At 41.7% G+C, this 25,589-nt stretch overlaps 3 protein-coding genes across 5 annotated transcripts; 2 read left to right on the top strand and 1 right to left on the bottom strand.

Annotated features, from left to right (window-relative positions):
- Positions 1 to 761: 761 nt before the first annotated feature.
- On the top strand, positions 762 to 5,959 carry LOC139769985 (large ribosomal subunit protein uL10m-like). Of its 2 annotated transcripts, none has more exons than XM_071701566.1 (3): positions 762 to 922; positions 5,000 to 5,518; positions 5,601 to 5,959. In XM_071701566.1, exons 1-3 carry the CDS (start codon positions 901 to 903, stop codon positions 5,825 to 5,827), a joined length of 768 nt encoding a protein of 255 aa, XP_071557667.1. In that variant the 5' UTR covers positions 762 to 900; the 3' UTR covers positions 5,828 to 5,959. The 2 variants fall into 2 exon arrangements, with proteins under 2 accessions (XP_071557667.1, XP_071557657.1); XM_071701556.1 differs by lacking the exon at positions 762 to 922 and adding an exon at positions 4,647 to 4,919.
- LOC139769973 (partitioning defective 3 homolog) lies at positions 1,137 to 4,596 on the top strand. 2 transcript variants are annotated; one of them, XM_071701542.1, is made up of 2 exons: positions 1,137 to 2,224; positions 2,381 to 4,596. In XM_071701542.1, exons 1-2 carry the CDS (start codon positions 1,579 to 1,581, stop codon positions 4,471 to 4,473), a joined length of 2,739 nt encoding a protein of 912 aa, XP_071557643.1. In that variant the 5' UTR covers positions 1,137 to 1,578; the 3' UTR covers positions 4,474 to 4,596. The 2 variants fall into 2 exon arrangements, with proteins under 2 accessions (XP_071557643.1, XP_071557635.1); XM_071701534.1 differs by having other exon boundaries at positions 1,137 to 4,596.
- On the bottom strand, positions 5,956 to 13,352 carry LOC139769967 (uncharacterized). The gene is made up of 9 exons (XM_071701521.1): positions 9,869 to 13,352; positions 9,392 to 9,636; positions 9,144 to 9,321; positions 8,750 to 8,928; positions 8,330 to 8,511; positions 7,684 to 7,795; positions 7,426 to 7,608; positions 6,659 to 6,901; positions 5,956 to 6,323 (listed from the first exon to the last, which is right to left on the bottom strand). The coding sequence occupies exons 1-9, from the start codon at positions 12,891 to 12,893 to the stop codon at positions 6,243 to 6,245; spliced, it is 4,428 nt and encodes a 1,475-aa protein (XP_071557622.1). The 5' UTR covers positions 12,894 to 13,352; the 3' UTR covers positions 5,956 to 6,242.
- Between the last annotated feature and the right edge of the window lie 12,237 nt (positions 13,353 to 25,589).

Raw genomic sequence — 25,589 nt, 5'->3', positions numbered from 1 at the left:
CAATTAAATCATTCTGAAATTCTGATTTATTCGACTTTTCTCATATCATTATTGAAAATTGCGATTTATTTGCTGTTGCTACATGCGTTCCTTTTGTCGCTTTCAGCGCTGAAAGCATCGCTCCATCTCTGTTTAATATTCAATGTTCTGTGTGCAACGAAGACAGAACGATGTTTAAGCGGGGAGCACACATTCTGCACAACGCATAATACGTAAGCATAAGAAAACTGATTGGTCTATTTCCTTATGCACATGTGTATGGACCAATCAATTTTCTTATGCTTACGCATTATGCGTTGTGCAGAAGTGTGTGCTCCCCGCTTTCAAGCGGGGAACACACACTTCTGCACAACGCATAAGGGCTCAGTCACAATGAGAAAAATAAGGAATAAGATAAAGGAATATAAGGAATAAGGGAATGTCGCATCTCACTTCAGTACATGTACATACATTAAAGTGAGATGCAACATGCCTTATTCCTTATTCCTTTATCTTATTCCTTATTTTTCTCATTGTGACTGAGTCTTAATGCGTAACCATAAGAAAATTGATTGGTCTATTTCCTTATGCACATGTGTATGAACCAATCAATTTTCTTATGCTTACGCATTATGCGTTGTGCAGAAGTGTGTGCTCCCCGCTTAAAGCGCTGAAAGCGTTAAAAGGAACATATAGCCAAAGATGCATGTCCAATGTATTAAATGGACAAAATCGGAGTAATCGCTCATTGTGAACGCGTCTATACCGTCTATAGTTGGTTATATCCGGAACAAGAAACGGCGGACTGGAACCATTTCTGCGTAGTCTGTGCTATGTAAATGATGTTGCGGTAACTTGCGGGGAAACGAGTTTCTCATTGTTTTTATTAATATTACGACTGAGTGAACGTATTCCTCGAGAATGGCGCAGTGTCTGAAAAAAGGTACGTATAACCTATATCGATCTTCAACGAGCACGATCACGTGTCACTCGAGAATCGAGGAACCGTTCGGCACGTTTCTGAGGTTTCCGTGGGTGGGTGATGGTCTGGTGGTGGTGGTAGTGGTGATGGTGGTCCGTGTGCGCCGCCATCTCATCCGATTCCGTCGTTTCGGGCGTGCGAGCACGACACGGGGGAACGGCGGAATGAAATGTTGTAATGGCGAGTGCGTCTGTTCCGCATATTTGATGTCGCGATAAAGTTGGGGCGTAACGCCGTCCGCCGTTATCGGTTGTCCCGACGTGATTCCAACGCTCGCGGGAGTACTCAGCGGGCCGTCGTGTCGCCGGCTCGGCCCACGGATCCGTATTCGTTCCGTCGCTCAAAGAGGTGCCGAGACGCGACGCGTACGTACATACGTGAATCATACTCCGAGATATGGAGAGGTGCGACTCGAATAACACGCGATAATCGCATTACTCACGTCGATTACCCGCGACACGCTACATTCCGCGACACGTGCGACCGACGTATCCGCGAGCTCCCGCGACGGGCGGACGGACAAAAACTCTCTCGCGCGATCTCGCCATTGTCTCGCGTAAATCTTTGGTACACATCTGCGTGCTTATCTCTTCATATAATATGAAATCGGAGCGAGCATGAAGGTAACCGTGTGCTTCGACAACGTCAGGGTGGTGGTCCCATGCGGAGATGGCACTCTGCTGGTCAAGGATCTGATGCACGAGGCGATCCTGAGATACAAAAAGGCCACTGGCAAGAATGATAACACCTTGACGATCAACAGCCTGTCCTCCTTGACCGGGGGCGGCTTATTGGATCCGGACGACAGATTGTGCGACGTAGCCGACGACAGGGAGCAGATAGTGGCTCATTTCACTAGCTCCGACATCAGTCACGTTGGTGGAGATGGCGCGAGCTCGGTTGGCACCAACAGCCCTGACTTTTTCCACCGAGACGTCAAGGAGCAAGCATATCCAATCGATATCCATTCCTCTATGTCTAATAGTATTAAGAGAGAAAGTGCCAAGCGCTTGTCGATGCACGCATTGTCAACGAGGGAGCCTTCTCTCACAACGTATTCTGCTCAATCCCTACCTAGAGAGTCTCGACGTAGGGAACCTTTAGGTCAAGATTCTAAAGCTTCGTACGAGTTTGGTAACAACGTTGAGTCTGGGAATCAAGAGGTGCGAGAGATAGTTATAAAAAATGAAGCAGGGCCACTGGGGCTCCACGTGGTGCCATGTTACGACTTATTAGGCAACGATCAGGGACTCAGAGTCGAAGGTATCGAACCAAATGGCCGCATCGCCAGGGACGGACAAATTGATTTGCATGATAATATTATAAAGATAAATGGTCATAACTTGTTGCGCATACCGTTTTCAAAAGTACAAGAGATTTTTAGAACATGCATGAATGATCCTTGTTTACAAATTTCAGTTGTTAAACATAAGAAGAAGATGAGGAACGAAAAATCTTTGCATAAGAATCACGGGAACACCAGTGGAGGATCGGAGAAGACCGAAGGTGATGAGAACGTCAAGAGACTTCAATGCAGCAACTATAATCTTCTGCAGACTGCGAACACTAGGAAAATTGGACGGATGATAGAAATAGAATTAGTTAAAGGAAGTAACGGTTTAGGATTTAGCGTTACCACACGTGATAATCCTGCTGGAGGACATTGTCCCATATACATTAAGAATATTTTACCAAAAGGCGCTGCGGTAGAAGATGGCAGATTGAGACCTGGTGATAGGTTGCTAGAAGTAAATAATAAGGAGATGACTGGCAAAAGCCAAGCGGAAGTCGTGTCGCTGCTCAGAAGTATTCCTCCTGGTGGTAAAGTAAGGATGGTAGTATCACGTCAAGAGGAGATTTCTTCAAACATTCCAGATTCTCAGGGTGTTGCGACGTCTGCTGCTGCCCCGACTACCGAAATAATGGATAATTCAAAGTATTGGAATGCATTAAATAGATCACCAGCGAAAAAGAATGATGTACACGATAAAGTAAGCGCTCAAATTTACGAGAAGTGCACTTATAAACCAGTTCCGAGTAAGTCTTCCGAGGATATCGTCTTATCTCCACGGAAGAATCGCGTGATAATGAATTTAGATATACCAGTACACGATTCTGAGAAGGCTGGTTTAGGTGTTAGTGTTAAAGGCAAAACCAACAGTTCTGACGATAACACCAATATGGACTTAGGTATTTTTATAAAAAGTGTTATCCACGGAGGTGCAGCGTCGAGGGACGGCCGCCTGCGGACCAATGATCAATTGCTCAGAGTTAACGGCGTATCTTTGCTGGGATTATCTAATTCTGAAGCGATGGAGACTTTAAGAAGAGCAATGCTTAACACAGACAGCTCAGTAACCGGTGTGATTAATCTTATAATAGCTAGAAGGGTATCATCGTATGACACAAGTGAGAAGAATACTGTAGATAATTTACAACCTCACCGTAAGCCGGAATCTGTTAGCAGTATATACATATCGGATTCTACTAAGATGAATGATGGCATAGTCAAGGAGAAAAACACTTTAAATTCACAAACCGATGTATTGGATAATGGAGGACTATTGTCTTGCGTAACAGCTTCGCCATGGAACCCTGTCATTGATAGACTAACGGAGCAGTATAGCAAGAACAGCCTAAGAAACGAAAGTTACTGTCTTGCTACTAATAAGACATGGATCGAGCCTATTAATAATGTAAAGAAAATTATAGGGCCACGCGACGATCGAGTTGAAGCGGTATTGCTCGAAGAATCTAACAACGACAGCTCTCAAGGAAGTGACGCCAAACGAAATACCGAGGATAAAGACAGCCAGTATTCCGGAGATCCTACGTATGACAGTCAGTTATCGTTGGAAGAATTAAACTCTTCTTCAAATAAGTTTTCTCGTGATGCTCTTGGTAGACAGAGCATGTCTGAGAAACGACACGCCGCGCTTGACGCCAAAAACACAGATACTTACAAGAGGAACAAAAAGTTGCGTGAAGAGAAGAATAAAAATGCGGAACAAATCAATCAGAAGTCGACCAGCCAAACAAGTAATCACTCAAGCGACTTAGGAGATTATTCGAAGAGGAGCGGCAAGTCAAACAATTTCGAGAAACATACGAGTAAAGGGGCCTTAGCTGGAAATACAAGTGCCGACAATAATGTGAAACACTACGAAAAGTCTGTTGATGTTGCTCAATCGGAATACATGTACACTATACCCGGATGTAATAATAAGTTTCTCTCGCCGAAGAAACATTGGCTTGTGGACGATGGACATGGTGAAGTTACGAGTAGCAATAATATCAAAGATGAGAGAGAAGGTTTTTCGAACAGTCGCGGAGATGTAAAACAGGCTTCTCTTAATTCAGCATTAGATGACCGATATAAGCGGAAGAAGAACGGCCTTCGGTCAATACTCCGATTGAATAGGAATAGGAAATCACTTAATTTTGGAGATAGCATAGAAGCGAGGCACGAAACTAGTAATTACTGCAGCGGACGAATCAGTTATATCGCATAAATGCAAAGACAGTATGCAAAATCAATGCAGAAATTCTGCATAAGTAAATAATATATGTATACACATTATCGCGCATCTGCAAATATACACACTTTGCATAAATATAAATATATATTTTATCTATATATATATACGATCTGTTCCAAAGTGCCTTATATCATTAAAAGAAAGTAATTAATTCTGTATATATGATTTTGTACTTGTCTTTAATTGATACGGATCATGTACTTATACGATATAAACATTACATATGTAGTTTATACAACACCGAAATTAAATAATTAATAGTTCCAAAGGAGGAATTATATTCCGCTGCAAAGTTGATTCAAACTTTTATCGTTCTCATCGATTTAACATGTACCTATAGAATCTTGAATTTATAATAAAAATGTCAATTGACATCGAGGATAAACATTGTAAAAAGGTCACAACAGTCACGGTGGAAGGTATAAATTTTTAACTGACCGACTTTTTTTCTAATTAACTTTTTAGTATATTAATGATGTTACTTTATTATGTGTTTCAGCTTTTCAGATTACTCCAAGCACAATTCTTTATCAACAGAAGCGTTTTCGTGGCAAAATTAATATACAAAAACCCAGAAAGCCACATTACCTGAGAGCATTGGTAAACGAATTTCTGAAGCCTTTTTACCCACTCCCAAATCAAGGCAAGAAATTAGAGGAATTATGCAACAACACAAGAAAACCTATGGCAAGGAAGGAAGAAGAGGAATATAATCCTTACCAAAGAATAATAGCACGTGAGGTCCGCAATTGGTTTGACACTTCCAAAATGGTTGCCATTTGTCATCAGAATTCTATGACATCAGAGGACCAGTTTGAATTCGAAGTTCCATTGAGGAGGGCAAATATGTACTACAAACGTTATGGCGCTAAGATTATGAAATTAGCACTGACAGATTCACCTTACGCGGCAACAATGCCGTTGTATTCGTCACACTATTCCATTGTATTTGGTTCTGACGCGAACGTCGCTGCCTTCGAAAAAATTGTTAAAAAGTTTCCACAAGTTATTTTAATGGGTAAGTAACTTCAAAATGTACTAAAATAGTGAAATAGGGTAAGAGAGAAATGATAATAAATCTATCTGTTTTTTTTTTACAGCGGGTATACTAGAGGGACGTGTGTTCAATAAGGACGATTTTTTGAGATACGGCAAAATGGATCTTACATCATCCCGGGTTCATCTTGTTCAGGTGTTACAGAACGCAGGCGGTAACAACTTAAATCAGCAGCTCACGCATCATCAGTCCACATTAGTTACTCGATTAAAACAGATCGGTAAAAATGAAACAACTTCCGGCGAGAACGAAGAATCGGTGCCTGTATAATTGCAAAAATTGCTTGTATCGATAATTTATTATACATCTTAGATTTATCGAAAGCTTTAAGTAAAGTATGATTTATTTCCTTACACTTTGTATTTGCGGTAAAAATAAGAAGAAGCATTGGTACAAAGTTAAGTGTGTTCCTCTTTTTATTAGAATCTCACTTTCGATCCTGTCAAGGACAGTGCCGCGATAAGATTATAATCATTGAGCAAACAGCGTATAATTCCTATTGCATACTGATTTATCGGGGTTCGAGCTTACACTAAACGCACGTATAAAAGATCGTCGTACGTCGCATCGAGTTTGTAAATTATTATATGTGTCAATATGAATAATAATATAAAAGCATTTCTAGGACACCTTATTATCATCGTAAACTTCGCGTTTGCTCGATTGCCGTGGTAGTTGTAATTCTTTAGTGGCAGTAATTGCAACGGGGATGACACTTGACTCCGTTCTCACCACATCTACAGCCGCCGGATGTGTCCCCTTTACCCTGCGACAAGCAACAACCACGATCAATAAGGTCGTAGAATCATAACGATGACGTTAATTGTTAACAAGTATACGCTCGTTAAAACCCATGTAAGTAGACATCGGATTTTTTATATGCAAATTGGTGGGAAGAAGCAATTAATAACTAAGATTATGTTATTTATAATATCCAAAATCTTTATGCTGCAACATATGTTAGGTATAAATATGTTGGACATTATAAATAACAATCTTAGTTATTAATTGATCTTTTTCCACTAATCTGCATATAAAAAATCCGATGTCTACGTATAAGCTTTCAGAAATCCTAATACATTAAAATAAATTAATATTTACTCCTGGGCCCCAGCGCGGTCCTCTGGTCACCCAACATATTTCCGTTTTGCACATGGAGCAAACCAGCCAGTCGCAACCCCATTTCTTCATAAGGACGACGGCACACGTGGGACACGCAAGTGCTTCTCCTCTATCGACCATCTCTTTGAGCATTGCTGCTGTCCTTCTAGATTCTTGGTCGGTCTCTTTAGAAAGTTGCAATTCTTGCTGATATTGTTTGCAGTTCTTTCCGGTATGAACGACCTTTGAAACCAAAGTTTATACACTCTTCATCACTTTGCAGTTCTTTGGTTATATTATAAGTTAATCTCATTTGATGCTTAACCGTATGCACTGCTAAATAAATAATTCGTGCTGCAATATACTACGAGAGAGAAAAAGAGAAATAGAATTTTTAAACATTTCCATTCTCAATTAAATATGAAATTGAATAAAAGTGTTGGCAATATTTTATTTATGCAACGAAAACCAGTAAATGTATCTATGGAAATAAAACAACGAAGAAAGAATTCTCGCCGCAAATTGAGCGCAAACATATATATAGTTTGATTTATATAAAATAGCTTTTAATTTTCAAATATATTTTTATTGTTGGAAATAAAGCGTGGAATTTTATTATGCATTGTTTTGTTAATACCGCATGTTGATTTCACGCACATAAACTAATAGTGATATTTTTATTTCTTTATTACATTTCATATTTTAGTCTTTCTAAATTCATTTTCTCATTTTTCGATAGACATATGCCTCGATAGAGCAACGCTCACCTGACAGGTGAGACAATTATTGGCTCCGCATACAGGACACAAGAAATTGTTCACGTCGTCGTCGTAAATGCACCAACCAGGACAGTCCGGTGTCTTGCAATGGAAGGCCTTGTTTCCGGCGTTGTTCTCCGCTTGCGCGATCGATTTCGCGAGGTGCTGCTGATAAACTTCCGGCTCGACGAGCTAAGCGTAAACAATAATAGGATCATCGCAAACTTTATTAAAACTTGGGTCGGGTAATCTTAAACAGAAGCTCACCGCCTTGATCTCACGTTCTTGAAGGGTCGATTCACACGTATAATCGGGGTCTCTGTATGGGCATTTCACCTCCGCTTCTTCGCAATACGCGATCGTATTGACGATGCATGGTCTGTGGAACCAGTGTATACGAGAAAAATTCATTATACGCGGAAATTAAATGCGCACATTTGTCTTGGTTAGTAGGTAGACAAGTAAAAAATGTAATTGGGCCATTGCGCAATTCTTTTTTCCTTTTTGCGGAATTCACTGCACGAGAAAAACAGAAACTGGAATGGAATATTCGTGCGCACGATTGTGGCGTGTTTCGCAGTAGCGCTAGCGTAATTGTCGCATTAGCAATGTACATGAATCAGCGTATTATAGAGCAGATAAATATATCTGTGATGCATCGTGGCTTAATGTGTAACGCATACATATCTAGACGCTCGAGCCAGCTAAATGCATCTCGCTAGGATAAATTAGAATCGACATGGGCGATTGTAGGGAACAGCTATAATGAGCGAAAGCGATCTATTGTAGATTATCTCTGTACAGGGAAAACACCTATGTTGAAGCACGATACGGCCACTGAAATTGGACCGTGTACTTAACGGATTAAACAGTAATTAAAGCTGGGGATGTGAGGCAGATTAAAGGGTTCTACCTGCAGAACATGTGTAAACAATCCCTCAGAATTACACCTTCGCGCGGACCATATGTAACGAAGCATATTGGGCACTCGATTGATTCGGAATTCGGAATGACGTCCCAGTTCTCCAACGATATCAATTCCTCGTATCGTCCTATCTTGGCGTCTTCCGACATGTCTGTCTCCGCTGTTTCTTGCTATTGTTGCGCAAACATATCAAAACGTGTATTACATATCTCCCATTTTGATTAACATGCAGCTAGTCAATAAACAAATGAAAATTAACAAAAAACCGCAAAAATAACGCTTATTTAATAAATAAAAGTCTCATTTCGTTGAGACAGTCTGAAGAACACGTACGTAGTACACGATAGATTTTCACTTACTGGCAGCGAACATCGGAATGCAGCCAGTATATCGATGCGTATTTGTTACCTGATGCTCATTTGTTGTCAATATTATTTCATCTGTCTCCTTAGTTTCTTGCTTTTCTTCGATTGTTTGCAAGGCTTCCACTAGTTCCACTGTGTGTGGTGGATCTTGTGGCAATTCCTCGGGGATTTCCTCTGCTGGCTGTGGCTTGTTCGCTTGTGCTGCATTGTCGACATGTAATTCTATAAAATTCCATAGTATATTAAAATTGATAATTAAGAAAAAACCATAAAAAAAGTATTTCGTATAATTAATTCTAAATATATGATATAATATATTTAAAATAAATTTCCAATGATCTTCAGAATAAAGGATAAACTTTGAAATAAAGAAATGTGGGAATAGGTTTTTGTTTAATCTGAGTAGGAATCACATTCAATAGAATGAATCAGATTACCGGGTGCTACGAGATAGAGAAACACCGGCGAACCATCCACTGCGTGTAACTCGTCGAGAGTGGCCCCGTCGCGATCGGCCAAGTTTTTCCCAATGATCCATCGCTGCACGTTCGTGGGTATCTCAAACTCCGTATGTATCTTTGTCTTCAGCTCAGCCACCGTCATTCTCGTCGGCAGCTGTTATCACAGCCCGGTCCATGAAACGTTTTGTTTGCATATCGAGCAACCGTCAGTATCGGTTACTTACCTGAAGTGGTATGGGCCCTTGGTGAGCGAGTTTGTCTTCGATATACATATTGACTTTAATCGACTGATCCTTCAAACATGCCGCCGAACGCTGTCGTATCACGGAACAATGGATCTTGAGTCTTGCCAATTCCTTCGCTAATCCCGCCGCTTGCTGATGATGGCCTGACGCTATGGCCCCTTCCAGATTTCTTAATAATCGATTTATAGCCAGAGTATTCATGTTCCTCGCTGTTGAATTATCATCTGTAACAATAATCGTATCGCCAAGTTATTTTTATAATTAAAAATAAATTTAAAAAAATCTAAATCAAGACAAATTAATTGAAAGATTAATTTTTTTTTTATTTTTTAAAGATTATTTGCTTATTTATTAATTTTATTTATTTTTTCTTTATTTAAAACGAATAATTGAAACAGAAACTTTATTCCAATTTTGTCAAATCATCATTTTAGTGAATGCAATTTGCGATATTACCTTCATTTGTAAGCTGATCATTGTTCAACATGATTTTACTCTCGTTTGTAATATTGGACCGCTCTTCAGGCTGATTACTTTGCAAAATATCCTTAGATGTCGTCGGATCCGATCGTTGTTTCGGCGATTTGGGAGGGACGTGAGTATTGGCGTACAGCGACGGTTCTATCACATTGGCATAAGTGTTTTCCTTGGATATCTCCTTCGTGGTCTTCGAAGCTTCTATCTCGGCGAAATCGCGCGGTCGTATCAGTTGGAAAGTATTTTTCACAAGGACCGAACCTTTGCCAGAAGTTCTGTAGAGCACGTTCTCGTGTTTCCATCCCGACGTGGACGGCCGCGCGGCGGAAGTCGAAGGCTGATTTAATCTACGAATGTTTCCGCTGGTTTGCGCTGACGAGGATACCTTTTGCTTATCTGTCTCGTAATCGTTCGACGACGTCGTCGCCGCCGTCGTCTTCGTTGCCGTGACCGAGGCGATGTAGGAGGTCTTGTTTGCAGGTACAGGTGAGTGCTTCTCAACTTTTTCGAGAACATCGCCGTCGTTTGACACAGTCTTCTTCGACTTGGGCCGTTTCGGTAACGAGTGCTTCATCTCCTTCAGCATCTCCTTCAAATCCACGGTAATTGGGTCCTCGACGGTATTGAGAGCGGTTAATTTTGTCTTGCTGGACTTCGCTTTCCGGTCTGAATCAATCAAACGCGACGTTCCCTTGTCTCGCATCGATCTTTCCGGCTGTATCACCGTTCTCGTTTTACCATCCTTCTCGGCTTCCACCAGGATATCAAGCACTTTAGCCACTTTGTTCGATACGGCTTCATCCTCCGGAACTTTGCCTCCGACACCGTCAGATTCGGCTGCCGGTCTCCGTTCGATGAGTTTGAACTCTCTAGAGCGCAACTGTCGGTCGATCTCGTCGAAAATGTCCGAAAATTCCTCCTGCACCCCTTCCGCCTTTTCTCTGAAGGGATCTAACGCGCTTTCCGCGCCCTCAGCTAAGTTACGAGCACGGGAAAGTAGAAATCTTCTTCTTGTTTCATTGTTCAATCTCGGCGATTCTTTGCCCTTCATTTCTTTGGTGATTTCTTGACGCGATCTAATCTTTTCTTCTGGAAACGCGATATCCTTTTGAGCAGTTACAGACTCATTCGTGCGATTTGCAGCGAGCTGACTTTGTAAATACGATATTCTACTAGACGCGTCCTTCATCAGCTGATCATTCTGCTCTTTGCCAGAGGTAATTTTGACGTCAACCGACTTTACGTCCGTATGAATCGGTTCGGTTCTATTCCTCGATGATCTCTGCTGCGGCAAAAAGTACCTGGAGATATCTTTATCAACGCGGACGCTTTGGCCGAGATCTTGCTGGACCGAGAATCTCTGATTCCTCCAATCTCCGATCTCTTCGAATTTGCTGTTTCTCGTTGCATCGCGATCAAGCTTATAACCCGGCTGATCCTTTTTAGCGTTGAAGAAATTAGCGTTGACCGTGACCTTAGTGATGTTACTGATGGCATTGAATTTTGATATCAACGCGCGCGTGCCCCGTCTAGGCGACGAGCTCTCAATCGCCGAGGTGACCATGTCCTGAACAAGTTCTTCGTTGACGTCGTTCCTCCTTTCGAACTCGTCGGCAAATTTTGAGGTCCTCAACAACATCGACGCCCGCGTTCGCGCCTGCTCTTCCTGCACGATCGCCGCCGCTTCTTTATCCAGCTCGCTGATGTTCGTCAGGATGGACAAGCCGGACTTTCGTTTGGCCTCCTGTCGTTTTCTGTCATCGCTCTGCCGCTCACCGCGATGGAAGAAACTTAGTCTCGATAGAGAAGCATCAATGGAATAGCTCGGAGAAGAATTTACATTCGTCCCGATACACTCCTCCTTCATTTCGGCAGACGTCATTGGGCTGCGAAAGACGGCGCCTCTCTTGGACGATCCGGAGTGCTCGCGAGAGTGCTCGAAAACGCTGCGCTTGTACCAAGGTCGAGGCATGTTCAGGGTACCAACGGGGCTCTGCGCTTTTTCCTGAAGGACCGTCACGCTGGACGCTCCCGCGTCGCTCTCGTTGTTCTTCGCGGCCTTTGGACTGCCGCAAACTTCCTTCTTTGACAGCAACATCCCACCCTGAAGGATCAACGTGTCGTTGCTGATCGACTGTCCTTCGTCGGCATCTTGCCGCTCCTCTATCTCCATGCCGCCGCCATCGGTGACGGGCTTTGACCGTTCCACCGACGCTGTTTCAGGAGGTCGTGGCGCCCGTCGTTTGCGTCTATTGCTGCTTCTCGCCGGCGTTTCGCGTGCATCGACCTCCACGACCTTCACCGCGCCGGGGGGGTTGGGCGCTCTCCGTTTTCCCTTCACGTGGACCCGTCGCCGTGCGGATCCATCGAGTCTCGCGCTCCCATCGAGTCCTCTCGACGAGTCCTTTTCGGTCGGCAGAAAGTTTCCGCACGAGCTGAAGGTCGTAGGTTGCAACGAGTACCTGGCGGTGATGTCTCGTCGCCGAGAGTGTACATTAATCGGTAACGTGCAGGCGTTGTTCTCTTTGTTACCCGGGTACACCTTCGAGGCTCCCGCGGCGAACGGGCCGACCTCGGCCGCCTGCTTGAGTATATCCAAGGACAGCACGTTGCAACGGCCGAGAGTTCCCGTGTGAAACGCGAAACTACGGACCGTGGTGGTGCTGTAAAAGGTGTCTACGCTCTCCACGCTGGAGTAGATGCTGCTACGTCGTCGGACGACGCCATCGTCGTCCGGCCTCGCGCTCGTTCTCCGTCGTTTCTCCACGGTTGAATCGCGATTTCGCTTGAACCACCTGAACAGGGAAAACCTGCCGCTACCACTCCCGCCGCCGCCGCCGCCGCCACCGCGTGTTAGGGAGGCTGTTTCACCGTCAGCACCACGCGCTACCACCGCGTCCGTCGCGACAACGATACCGGACGTTCCTCCTCTGCGGTCGCCGTTCGGTACGCCATTGAGGGATGCGCTCGTCTCGTTGCTACATGCGGTTGCTTGCTGTACCATTCTTACTCACTCTCTCAAACATATCCCGAGGCACCGCGCCCCGCCTCAGCCGTCTCGTTGCATAGTTCTTTATTTAGATTCACTCGAAACGCGCGGTTTTAAGTTCCCTCCAGTTTCTGCTGTGCGCGAACGCCAAAAATCTCGTCGTGCGTCGGAGCAATCGGAGAGTTTCTCTCGCGACGACGGTTACGTCCGCCGAATAGACATCTCTTCGTGGGATCCTCTTTTCCCCTCGCTCGTCTTCTCTTTCGGGTCTTCGTTCTCCCGTGCTTAACTGGCAGCTCCTAATTCATCCGCGTCGGGAGACTTCATCCGCGGACGGAGGTGTCAGTTGCATCGCGGCGACGACGTCTTCGGGCGACGACACGCGTGCACGCACGCGGACTGTATCGGCGGATTTTGCGGCCGAATCGCGCGTATAGTCGATGCTGAACCGGCGACAAAGATACTTACGTCGGTAAACTATTAATAGATTTGGGTGGTCTCCTCTCGTGGCGGGGTTATTTTCAAGTCCACTTTGCACACCGCGCGCCACCGGTCGAAATCAAAACAGAGAAATACGGGGCTAACGTGCGCGCTTTTTTAATGCACGGTGAAAAAAATACCATTGCTTGCCTCCGGGCTCTAGTCGACGTTGAAATGTTTTCGATTGAAAGTGATATGCGATTCCGCACGCAGCACGTAGTTTCCGTTCCTGTATTTTAACAACGCCTGCATCTGAAATATTTGAACTAATGGAAATATGGGAACGATGAATATTTTGCAGAGAACGTATACGCCCTGGTTTGTCTTGGAACCATAGTAATATGTTCACAGTACCATATTGATCATTAGTAATCAATAAAAGCTATTGATGAAAGCTATGTTTCACTTATTTGTTATTTCATTCATTGTTCATCGATTTAATGAACGACCTACGAATTCGTGGCGTTACGAAATTATTTTTATATCATTCAGAAGTCTCACAGCTTGTTATAGATTGCCACATATTTATTTTTTTTTATTTTCACAATGGAACGTATTAATAGTTGGTCGATACACGAGATCTTCAAGGCGTTGACTAAACATCGTCCCCTGAAAGATCGCTATATTTGTACACGGTATTCTCCAATTGTATTTATTTCCGTAATAATTCTAGGCGTTATCTGCGTTCGGTAGCAACTCATGGGTTACAGACACTGGATCTTAAATTCGGAGGATCTTAAAATGTTTGATTTACGTCGCCGTGGCGATTTGCATCGCGATGCATGCGCGGTATTATTTTTGGATTTGACTAATCCCGTGAGAGGGCATGGACTAGCGAAGCAATGACCAGGCGCTGCCTCTGTGATGGCGCGTGACTCTTCGTCGTCGAGTGAATCAGCGCGCGAGTTTTGACAAAATTCCGAAAACGCGGCACGATACAATGGCCCCAGAAAGTTTTCTCTATGGCCTTGAAAAACCCACGCAACACAGACACGCGCTTTTTTTAAGCTGATCGGATGTTGCCTCGCACCATGTAGGATTTTGCACCGAAAATAAACTCGCGGTTTGCACATCATGCTCGCGCATTTCGGACTGCGTCCTCTAAAAATACGCGGAACTTCTTGTAGAAGTAGCGGGCACAGTAATACTGTCGTCAAGCATAAAGAAATCTGTGGCAATTTCACGCATATTAAATTTATTAACTTAATAAAGTGTAAATTTTAATTATTTGAAAATGTGCCATGTGTACGATAAATAATATTTAGCAAAGTCATGTATTTCTTTAAAATTTAGCCTGTATATAAACAAAATAAAAATTAGTGAGTACGATATTTAAAACACATGTAGTAATGTAATAACGATCATAAATTATAATCTTTTTTGTATCTGTGAATGTAGAACAAAAAATTAGACCTGTATGTTATACTTGTATGAAATATTTTAAAATTATTAATCGTTATTTATAGTAGTAAAATTTTGGATATCATATTTTAAAAGCTTATAATTTCGTGTATTTTTTAGTTTTTTTGTCGATTTTTTTTTGGTAAAATATTTGGTAAAATAATGGCAGAATTTTGTGCGTAAACGTCTAACAGTCGTTGTTGGTCGTTATCGTTGACGATCAATCTATTCTTTAATTTACGACTATCGAATAAGTTCTTAGTGAAATATGGTATTCTCCATCGTAAAGTTCTCAGCATAATTATTCTAACGAGGCAGTAACCGTAGCAATAAAATGTAAATAATTTTGCTGTGCAGAATTTTACATTTGAACGGTACTAATTTTTAATGGTTTTAGCTCTTCTATTATTGCACATATTATAACAATACGTCGTATTTCTTAAACGCATCGGCTATCGATTATTGTATTTTTCTTGTTTCCTTGATTTGGATTTATATGCTCAATTTCACCGTTCACATTTAACATGTTGACGTATTGACTAAAAAAAATATCTCTCTCTCTTTCTCTCTCTCACTCTCTGTCATTAAATTTCTTCTATTTGCGAATATATAAAATATATTAATACAATTTTACAAGCAATCATTAATTTATTTTATAAACTAAAGTATATTTTTAATTGTTTTTGGATTTCGAAGAATGTTCTAATAAAATAAAAGATTGCTTTCAACAAAAGATTATTATATATTATATATTTAAAACATATACTTGATTCTCGTAAAAACTAAAGCGATTTTGTAAATACAAGCACACAAACAGGCATACACATTTTCGTGCAAAACGCAAATGCAGAGATGCAGACGACTATCTCGCAATAACTCGGGAACATGATCTATTGAGAGAGCATGCATAAGCAATTAGGACGACAAAAGGAAGAAGCGTGTTAAGTATTCGAGCAATTTGCAGTTGCGCAACCGACGATCGTGTGCCATTAAAATTAATTAAATTCTGTTATTGGACGAATGATTTGCTCGGATTACATCGGTTCATCCACGTTTTGCCAAATAGCAAGAAGATACTATCTAGCGGTTTGTTCTGCTTGGTAGAACACAGTGTTATAGAAATAATCATTTCCCAATCTTCCTTGATTATACGAAGCGACGGAACAGATCGACTTCCTCGAGGCTCATCGGAAATTCAGGGGGATTCGGGGGTATAGAACAGAGACACAAGCTAAATCTGCTTGGCGAGTAAACGAGAAATTTATTCTACCTAAATCACAATAATAATTTGTGGAAGATTTCACACACAATTAACTCAAAATGTTTTCGCGGAATCGAATAGCGCGGCTATTATTTTTTCGTGGCGAGCATAATGAATGGCCCCCCTTGATGTTTATTAACGAATGTACGTTGAAGTATAGATTATATCATAGGGTTGTTACGAGGGTACTTAGCGCGATGATTGGCGTGATGATTTCGTAATGAGGCAATAACGAGACTAGCTCTTTGCATATAGAGATTCGATGTATCGACTATACGCCGTGAGGAGTATAATTTCCTTTTATATGTAACAACCTATTTATGGATAGTAATGGCGAGACTCGTCGAACGATGCTTTCGCATTTGCAATGCTGGGATTCGTAACGACGGTAACGCTATTACTGCTTGATTATTTTGATCTGGCATTGGTCAGATCGTGTGCGTTTGGCCGAAAACACTTGGCGGAGAACACTCCACCATCTGATTCCATTGACTCTCGGTGGAATCAGTTTCCAGGTATCGAATTGCGAGAACAGTGCTTGGACCAGTTCGATGCACTGGCTCACGATGCATGGTCTTAACTCTCTTTTATTATCGGAAGTCGAACTGGAGCGCGGGGTTGCGCGCCTCCCCTTTCCCCTCGCGTCGCCACCCTACGAGGGAGTTTATTTCGCGATTCCACCGGTCTGCCCCCTGCCCCTGGGTTCTTGGCTTTCGCCGTGTCCCGCGTTCTGAATACAAATCGCGACGTTCTCTTTCCCGTGGACCGTCAGGGCGCTGCGCGATCATTACCATTAATGAAGAAACCGGTAGGGATGCTTCATCGGTTATACCCCCGCCCATTCCCCCGGCTATATCCTAGACGCATAACTCACGATGACCGAGACGGAAGTTCCGAGGCCGAATGCGGATAGTAATGCGGGATTATTCCCGCCGGATACACAAGTCCGTCCATATTCAGCGATTTACAATTTTTATATTCGTACGTCCTCGGGGAACGTCGATGTCATTGAACCCTGGTTGGAAAAGGTCGACGGCGAGAAGAACGCCGGAGTTTCGGCGAAGGATATTTTATTTAGACAATCTCAGTCCTCTCTCTCCCGTGGCGTTTGACTATGCGAAATCGGATGTAAATTAGTTATCGAGCAAAGAATTCTTATGCGGCGAGAACGAAGAAACGGCGAGAGAGAGAGAGAGAGGAGGTTCAAATGAGGAGACGAATGATTTTGGATCCGAACGCCGGAGGATGACGAGCTGAATTATGAATCGTTCGTTCCTCAAGATTTTTTAGTTATGAATGGGACATGTAAATACGCGCGAATGCATAATAAAACAGCCGCGCGAGGGTCCGCCGCAAGTACGACGGTCGTGTTATTTATTTTATAGAAACGTTTGCGTCGCGTAATCAAACCGCGAGATTAAAACGTCGTGCTTCAAGTCAAGTCGAAGCACCGCCTTTAATTACGTTCAAATTAAAATTGAAATAGTTCAACGACAAGATTGCGAAATGTATTTCATATAAATTATTTTTATCATTTCTCTGATTTCTCTTGCATATGATATCTGACGAGTTTATTCTCATAAAAGCTTTTCCTGTAGCACGTAACTTTATTAACCTGTAAAGGACGGGAAACCTATTTTTAGGCTCCATGGGGATCGCTTATTTTTCGTATAACACTTTAACTCATATATGTAAGTTATAAATGAAAATCATAAAAAGTCATGAAAAAACTTGCCCGTCCTCTAAAAGTTGACGGAATTAAATAATGTAGATATGTCAATAACTCAGTTGCGATATGAGTTTTATCTGCAGACGATAGACGAATGGTAAAGCGAAGTTCAATTCAGTCTTTCTCTCGGAAGGTTGAACAAATAACAAACATTTTGTATCAATAAGTCGATATCTAGGTTACCTTCTGCTCGTTTTAACTTATAATAAAGTCGAACTTTATTATTACGAGATGAGAGACATTTTGGAATTGCATGCGTCGCTAGTAAATATATGTTACTTAGAAATGTATAGCATTACTGCTACGCGCACCTTTTGCACCAAGAGAAATGCAAACGAACGCGGTCGACGATAATCCTGGATTCTCAGCAGTCTGATAAGGAATTGCGATGCCTTCAGTATGCAAATTTTACGATGTTCGACACCTATCGGACCTGCTCTTCGACGGACACCGAAGAAGAAATAGCCATTCCATTCGACAAGAGAAACAGCTAGAGATACATCCATACACTTGCAAATACACTTGCGTTATCCTACATATAATATTTAATTTGTCCTAACATATACATTTATATTTGCAACATTATCTTATTATTGTTTAGATTATAAGGTTCACAGAATGCTGCAAAAATGTCAAGAGATTATTCTTTATATGAATTGATATTTTTATCGGTGCAACATTTGAAATATTTGTTGACACATAATTAGGCACATCTAAGAAGTTCGTTAAGAAATTGGCGTTAATTTATATCACACGAATGCATGTATTAAATAGTGTCTTTAACTTGTCAACGTTGATATTAGTACGCGAGTACAAATATGGATTATACAAATACTTCGCCGCGACGCAGGGAGACAGATATGTATCCCGGCTATACAGTGAGGAAAGTATTTCTCAAGCAGACTTCAGTACATGTTGGAAACGCTAACTACGTACTTCAGTTACACCGCCGTACGTGCGCGAGATAGTTAGATTGCCTTCCCCAAGTTATCCTTCTACATGATGTTAAACTTCTCTCTAGTTTCCATTGACCATACGTATGTTACCGTACTTCCACAATATCCGCGGTGTTCGCTGATGAATATGAGACCGTGGACAGAGATTAGATTACGTGAATTTGTGAACCTGTCAACAGTACTGACAGCAAGTAGTCTTTAGCGAATTAAAAGCATGTAAATCTCTTTGTAAATAGAGGTTTAAGAGATATTTCGATATAATTATAATGAAAACTCGATAGTCGCGAAAAGAGACGCTATTGTCAACAGCATTATCATACAATGTATAACGACTATTATAAAGCTAATGATCTCATTTTTATTTTTCAATGGCATCGATAGACGAAAGACGACTTTTCGATATAATTGGATACATTAAACGAATTAGATACACTATACTCATTTACAAAAGAATATCTTGACACGATAGATAATATCGTCTACCCATCGGGTGATGTTACACGAAATTCTCTCGAGATGCGAAATAAATTATGAGATACGCGCTTGCTTCCTTCGCATCGCCTTCCCCACGTAAATTCGATTTCCTACGCGTTGTCATCGTGAGTTTCCAACGTGGAGCGTACTCGTTTAATAATCGTATTACGTGAGGCTTAGCAATATCCGCGGCGTCAATCAGTACGGACCCATCGACGTAATCTGAAATATCAAATCCGATCTGGCGTTCCATTAAACTGAAAGCTGAAGAACTTAATCTGTACCCGCCAATCAACCCTCCGCGATTTGCGAGGTGCTGATCCTTTTTCCTGCAAGAATCTTCCGTATATAGTATTTTACGTCAGTGTGCGGTACTTTTTTATATATATTATATCCGTTTTTTTTTTCAGGCATTAAATAAAGTAACGGGAAATAGACATAACTGTTCGTTAGAAAGAAAGAAAAGTCAGATCGATTACGATAACGGTAAGTAATTCTCCATCCGCGTAAAAGCGAATTCACAAGTTTCTACATTTCATAATAACTAAAAGAATGCTCTTAATCCTGTGAAAAGGGAGAAAATTCATTCTTCTAAATATTTTTGTTGAATACCTCTCTTCTTCGCGAGATATTTTACGTTGAATATACCTCTATTGTATGTAATACTCTCTCTTCTCTCTCTCTCTCTCTCTCTCTCTCTCTCTCTCTCTCTCTCTCTCTCTCTCTCTCTCTCTCTCTCTTTCAATTATTGTATGGCGTACTAACTTTGATGAATTTAATTAAGTGTGCAATAATATCTACAACTTTTGTACTATAATTTTATTGATTCTAAATCATAATTTACGTTTATGTTCGTTTTAATTTAGTTTTCTTGGTTCCAGCTCGAAAGAGAGAAGTTCGCGAAAATTGAAAATTCAAAAATGCATATCGCTGTTTCGCCTGGCATATTTTATCGTCGTCCGGGAAATTCGTTACCATCAGGCGACGCGTCATTTGAACACCACGCGGCGCCGCGACGCCTAACGACCTAGATTTTTCTCGAGACTATTTTACCACGACCAATCCTCTTCTCCTTGCGTAAGCTTCAACCGCAATTTATCGTCTGTATGTGCAAGATGACGTCGACGTTATTTCGGCGATTCATGAGTGAAAATACGAAATATGTTACACGTTGATAACTCTGCAATTTTTTCTTTAAATAAACGCGCGCATCGTGGCAGCTTTGTTGATATATAGTAATTTATATATATTTTTTGTTGCAATTTTTCCTGTCAGATAACATCGGCGATACTTTCTAAATTTATTACGAATGAAAATATCGTTCGCGATTACAATATATTTTTTGCATATATATGAAGTGCCAATTCTTGCAATCGATGAGAATGCAAATTCTTGAAGAAGATTAATCATCTGTGTAGTTGAAGCTAGAATTGAACAGTTGCATTTCTTTTACTTTGCGACCGGTCAGCGTAAAGCTCATTGCGATGAGCTAATTTCTGTTTCCTATCAATGTTTCAATCCTGCTCGTATCTGTTATAAATATTCCGTTCATTAAGCACAGATGCAGTATGAAAGCTCGTTTGAATATATAATCACCTCCTATGCATTAAATTCAACAAAACTTGTACAAACATTTCTTATTCGATACAAATTCCTCGTAGAATAAACAGCAAGATATTGATGCCGCAGCTGTATTTGAAAGAAAATCAACAGCAAAAGGTACAGACGGTCATATAGCGCAACAATATACCATCGCACGGCGCAGCACGGTATTGTTTGCGCCGTTATTTCGTTTTATTCGACTTCCTGAATATGATAAATTAAATACTATACGTAGCAAAAATAAAAGTTACGTTCTTCTTATTGTGCCTTTTCCACGTACTGTCTACGTACACCTATCGTAAAAGTTAAAGTGGCTAATAAATGACAAAATCAGACGTCCGGAAATTTATTAGAGGATGGGAAGTGTAAAAAGAAAAATCATTAAAACGCACCTGCGTGCGTGCTCGTGTGTATAAAGTTATTTCGTTATTCAACTTTCTAGCCGTGAGATAATGCGTGTATTTATGCGTGCCTGCGTTCACACGCAGTGCGTGCATACACGCGTGCATATTCATCCCGCGTTAAACGCCATTCGGTGCCTCGCGGGGCGGGAAAATCGCGCGGCGGACTGTACGCGAATTTTTATACGACGCGGATTTTACGTCTCGCGGAGCGCTTGTTTGCCCCTACGTTTCTCTCCCCCCGTCAACCCCCGCGCGGCATTTTATGGTCTGCATATCCGCAATCCCCGGTATTATGCAGGTATACTATTCGCTTAGGCGTCGGAATCCGGCCGCCACTGTCGGCTGACGCTTTCCTAGGTCTGGGGGTTCACTGGCGCATATGGTGCTCGCAATACGATATGCCCAACCCGCGCTTCTTACGCTCGTGAACGTTTTACGACATCGTCGAGAACGTATCTGCTTTTTGGCCCCACGTGGCCCCGCGATATTGATTGCGAGACTCGTAATTTCGCCGTAATTAAAACATATATCCCCTGATATCTCTAATCTCCGTGAAAAACGACAAGAATTTATCTTTTGTCGATGTTTCCTGATAAATCAAATCAACCCAAAAAAAAACATACTTAATCAATATTTCTTTTAATCTTACTTTTGCAATTCTTATTATTTTAATAAATTTCTGCAGTTATTTGTTAATTAATTTTAGGTGACAAATAGAATATTGCTAGCAATAAACATTTGATAAAGGTAAGACGTTGAGAATCTCTTCGACGTTGATGATGGAAAGGCTGAAAAATGATTAGAGAAAGTTGTCTCGAAAGAGATTGAGAACGGAATCGAGGAGGGCTCGATAACGACTTAAGGGTTTAAATTGTTGCTCCTACGGCGAGAGATTCACGTATCTAGAGGGGGATAAGAGGAAGGACAAGCAGACGATAAGAAGTATCATCCTGTCTCTCTGCGAGATGCCCGGCTGTCGGCTCCAATAATGCAATCGCGTGGGATCGATTTTCAATCCAATTGTCAGAGAATGCAACGTGTAAACCGCAATGGAAAGTGCAATATATTTTCATGAGTGCACCCACCATCGAGCGGGCGGGAAAAGGTACCGGATAGTGCAGTACGGTTATGCTCGCCCAGGAGGGATGGTTTAAAATCGAATACTCGAACCCGAACAAACTCTTGTACCGGCTCAGGAAATCCGGTATAAACTCGTAATATCGCATTTTCCTTCGCCCTTTTCCTTTTTTGTACCCTCTTGATACCGACCGGATTTTTCCTCTTTCTCCTTATTCTCCCTCTCTCTTCCCTGCACTCGCGGTTGGCATTACGAAAAATCCCGACTTAACTCTCGCACTTATGGAATTATTTGAATCTTTGAACGGTTGCACTACTGCATGCTATACATTCATCTGTCTAATTTGATCTAAATTTTTGGCACGCTTGTGTAGAGCCGAGAACTTAGTTTTGATAACGTGGTCTACACTTTCGAATGCTGAACTGCTGCACTACCTTTTAGATGCATGCGTATCTTCTATACCTTGCAGCGCGCGGCCTTTTTTACTCCTATTCATGTTCAGCGATTTAAAAGCAACCGCTTTTTTCGTTGCGCTCGCTTTGCCCGTGTCCGTCTTCAATATCACCGTGGTTCGGTGTATGCCGAAGCTTCTCAATGACCTCTGTTGGATTTGAGAGCATATTTTTCCTTTTGCTTTTTTGGTATCCTATACGTATCTCCATTTCATGCCTTTCTCGTATCGAACCTATATAGTTGCAGTTCCTTTGATTTACATTTAATCTGTATTACAAAAATTTACCTCTATTAACTTATGAATGCTCCAAGTAAGTTAACGAATTTATCCTGACTCAACACATCTTCTTTAATATTGCACATCAAACATCAGATATATACCTCGCCCATGAACGTCGCAATCATATTTTTCGAAACGTACATGTGCAACGCGCGATGCAATCCTTTTCTTTTGCATTCGTTCGCAACGGCTGGCATGCGTACAGCTTCATAGATCCTCCATCGGATTCACTCTTTTTCAGCTCAATGCAGGATATACACAAAAAGAGCGATGGAACGATCGATACTCATCCCGCCCTTTTCGCATGCAGTCTAACGACGCTAGAAAATTGAATGTTCATTGTGATCCGCGAGTTTGACTTTACAACCAGTTTAGAGAAACAGCTAAAAGAGAACATCAACTTCGAATCCCATCGTTGTAGTTGAACTTTCGATTTGCGCGGGCGATGACGCGTAGGCGAGAGAAGCCGCGAAGAAATCTAAACTTTAAAGTGCGTTTCTTTCTTCCGCCTGCTCCGCAAAATATATAAGACGCGAACGTGACATCTTCGTCGGAAAAGTCCAGCGAGATTGCTCGAAGATTGGGAATCACTTTCACAATCTGAAACGGAAACGAGAAACGAAAGAGTAAGGGGAAAATTAATACTTATAGACGCCAAACATGAGAAACCAGTGATAAGATTTGTGATGTTTGAAATATTCTGGAAAATGAAAATAAATATTGTAACGACAGTTACCACTTGCATTTCATATCGTGATATTTTTCTCGCGACGGAAATAAGAAAGTATTTGAGAAGATTTTAATATTTATTTCATCAAGATTCGAAGAGCTTCGGTCATTTTAGCTTCGTGGAAAAATGGAAATAAACGTAAATAAAGATTTATTTTGCAATTTCCAATGTCCTTCGCTTTAACAAGAATTTAATTGACAACTTGATTGCCAAGATAAAGTCGCGATAAGCTTTCACTCGGAAACAAATTGACTACAAATTTGTCAAAGAATCTGCGGATGATAAATGTCACGGTGACTCTAGGACATCCCATTACGTTACGATCAATACGATCGTTTGTACATGAAAGAAGGTGAATGAAAGAGGGAAACGATTTACCGTCTGCTGGCTACAATTGCGATAAAACATTCACTTCCCGAAAGTGTGCTGTGCCATGAAAATTTCATCCACCATTATGCCGCGCAATCTACGGCTGGATATCGGTTATTGCTACCGTCAGTTATAGTGGTGCCGGCAGATTTACGTATATACAGATACTTATAATACGGATGCCGCGATGTACCATTTAAGCAGTCAGACCCATGCCAACTCGAGGATAATGTATCTGGGACGCTTTTGCCTTGCGTCTCTCCAAACTAATTTCTGGGCGCTTGAATTTGTTGTATTTCTTCACTCTCTATTTCTCCACGCTATACGCGAGCAGTTAATCCGACTTAATTTAAATGTTTAAGCCGCAGAAAACTGTTTTAGTTTATGTTTCGTTTGCAAACGAAAGCGCGCTATGAAGATTACTGAAGATTATTGCCTGAATTACGAGTGGTCAGCCGTGAGCCTTCTCGCAAAAATCTCAAATTCCTTTTTCCGCTCATCTCTCACGTCGTATGTGTACGTTATTTAGAGACCGTGATTTATTTTCAAGGGAAATAAAAAAACTGCGAGAGGTCTCACCGGCGATTATGCGCCAGGGCATAGCGAGGTGACGGTGGAAAAGTATAAGGGTTGCGAGGCATACGCGTTTCACACCGAAACCACGGAGTGTCTGTGATATGTCGTCGTTGCACAACGACGACGACGACGACAACGACGACGACGACAACGTCGGTCAGCCGTAGTACGTTTTTCCGTGGCGTCGGGCGCGCGTCGGGGTTATGATTTTCCGCGAGGTCGACCGGAAAAATGAAAATTCCAGCAGATGCCTCGGTCCATTATGTCGCGGCTACGCGGAAGCGCGATACGAGCCATAGCTGAAGAGAGCGTTAAAGTCCCGCACGCTCGAGGTACCCGGCATATTCTCGCAGCGGCGCTTTTATGAACTTTTTATGGGGTCATTCTTCCCGACGGCGAAGTATGCCGCAGAATCCTGATCCTTGCGACAAGGCGAGATACGACACGCGTGTGCGAACGTCATCGCGACAAATCTCTTCTGCCTTGAGAGAGAGGGAGCGAAGTACGAATTGCCGCGTGTGATCAATATCCGATGATACATGCCATGCGATAATCGATATGTTATGTTACATATATAGCCGTCTATTAAAGCGTGTGTATACATAATTGATGTTTATTATTACCCCTAGTTTCTTTATTTATGGAATTTATGAATCTAAAATTGTTTCGCAATTTAATAATGCAATATATGTTGTAAAATTTATATAAACAATAATTATAAATTAATTTAACTTGTTTTCGAACTTAGTAGTTGACTATTAATCATCTCTTCAGCATTGCCATAATCTTTATAAATCTTTTAAATACTTTATTGTCTCTTAGAGATGCAAATGGGAACGTAGAGTTCCACCAAGCCTCTCTAGAGCTTCAATTATCATCCCTACTTACGGAGAACTTTGTATTTCGAAAGTGACATTT

The sequence above is a fragment of the Temnothorax nylanderi genome, unplaced genomic scaffold, assembly GCF_030848795.1.
Source record: "Temnothorax nylanderi isolate EJ_2023f unplaced genomic scaffold, tnyl_v1.0 TNYL_tig0002_pilon, whole genome shotgun sequence".
Classification (NCBI taxonomy): domain Eukaryota; kingdom Metazoa; phylum Arthropoda; class Insecta; order Hymenoptera; family Formicidae; genus Temnothorax; species Temnothorax nylanderi.
This window is presented reverse-complemented; position numbering and strand designations above follow the sequence as displayed.

Bases quoted from the DNA above. Each gene is read 5' to 3' on its own strand.
- LOC139769973 (XM_071701534.1), top strand. From the start codon at position 1,579: ATGAAGGTAACCGTGTGCTTCGACAACGTCAGGGTGGTGGTCCCATGC.
- LOC139769985 (XM_071701556.1), top strand. From the start codon at position 4,862: ATGTCAATTGACATCGAGGATAAACATTGTAAAAAGGTCACAACAGTC. The intron at 4,920-4,999 runs GTATAAATTTTT...TATGTGTTTCAG, and splicing joins CACAACAGTCACGGTGGAAG to CTTTTCAGATTACTCCAAGC. The intron at 5,519-5,600 runs GTAAGTAACTTC...TTTTTTTTACAG, and splicing joins TCCACAAGTTATTTTAATGG to CGGGTATACTAGAGGGACGT.
- LOC139769967 (XM_071701521.1), bottom strand. From the start codon at position 12,893: ATGGTACAGCAAGCAACCGCATGTAGCAACGAGACGAGCGCATCCCTC. The intron at 7,796-8,329 runs GTAGAACCCTTT...CTGGTTCCACAG, and splicing joins TGTTTACACATGTTCTGCAG to ACCATGCATCGTCAATACGA. The intron at 6,324-6,658 runs GTAAATATTAAT...TGCTTGTCGCAG, and splicing joins GACCGCGCTGGGGCCCAGGA to GGTAAAGGGGACACATCCGG.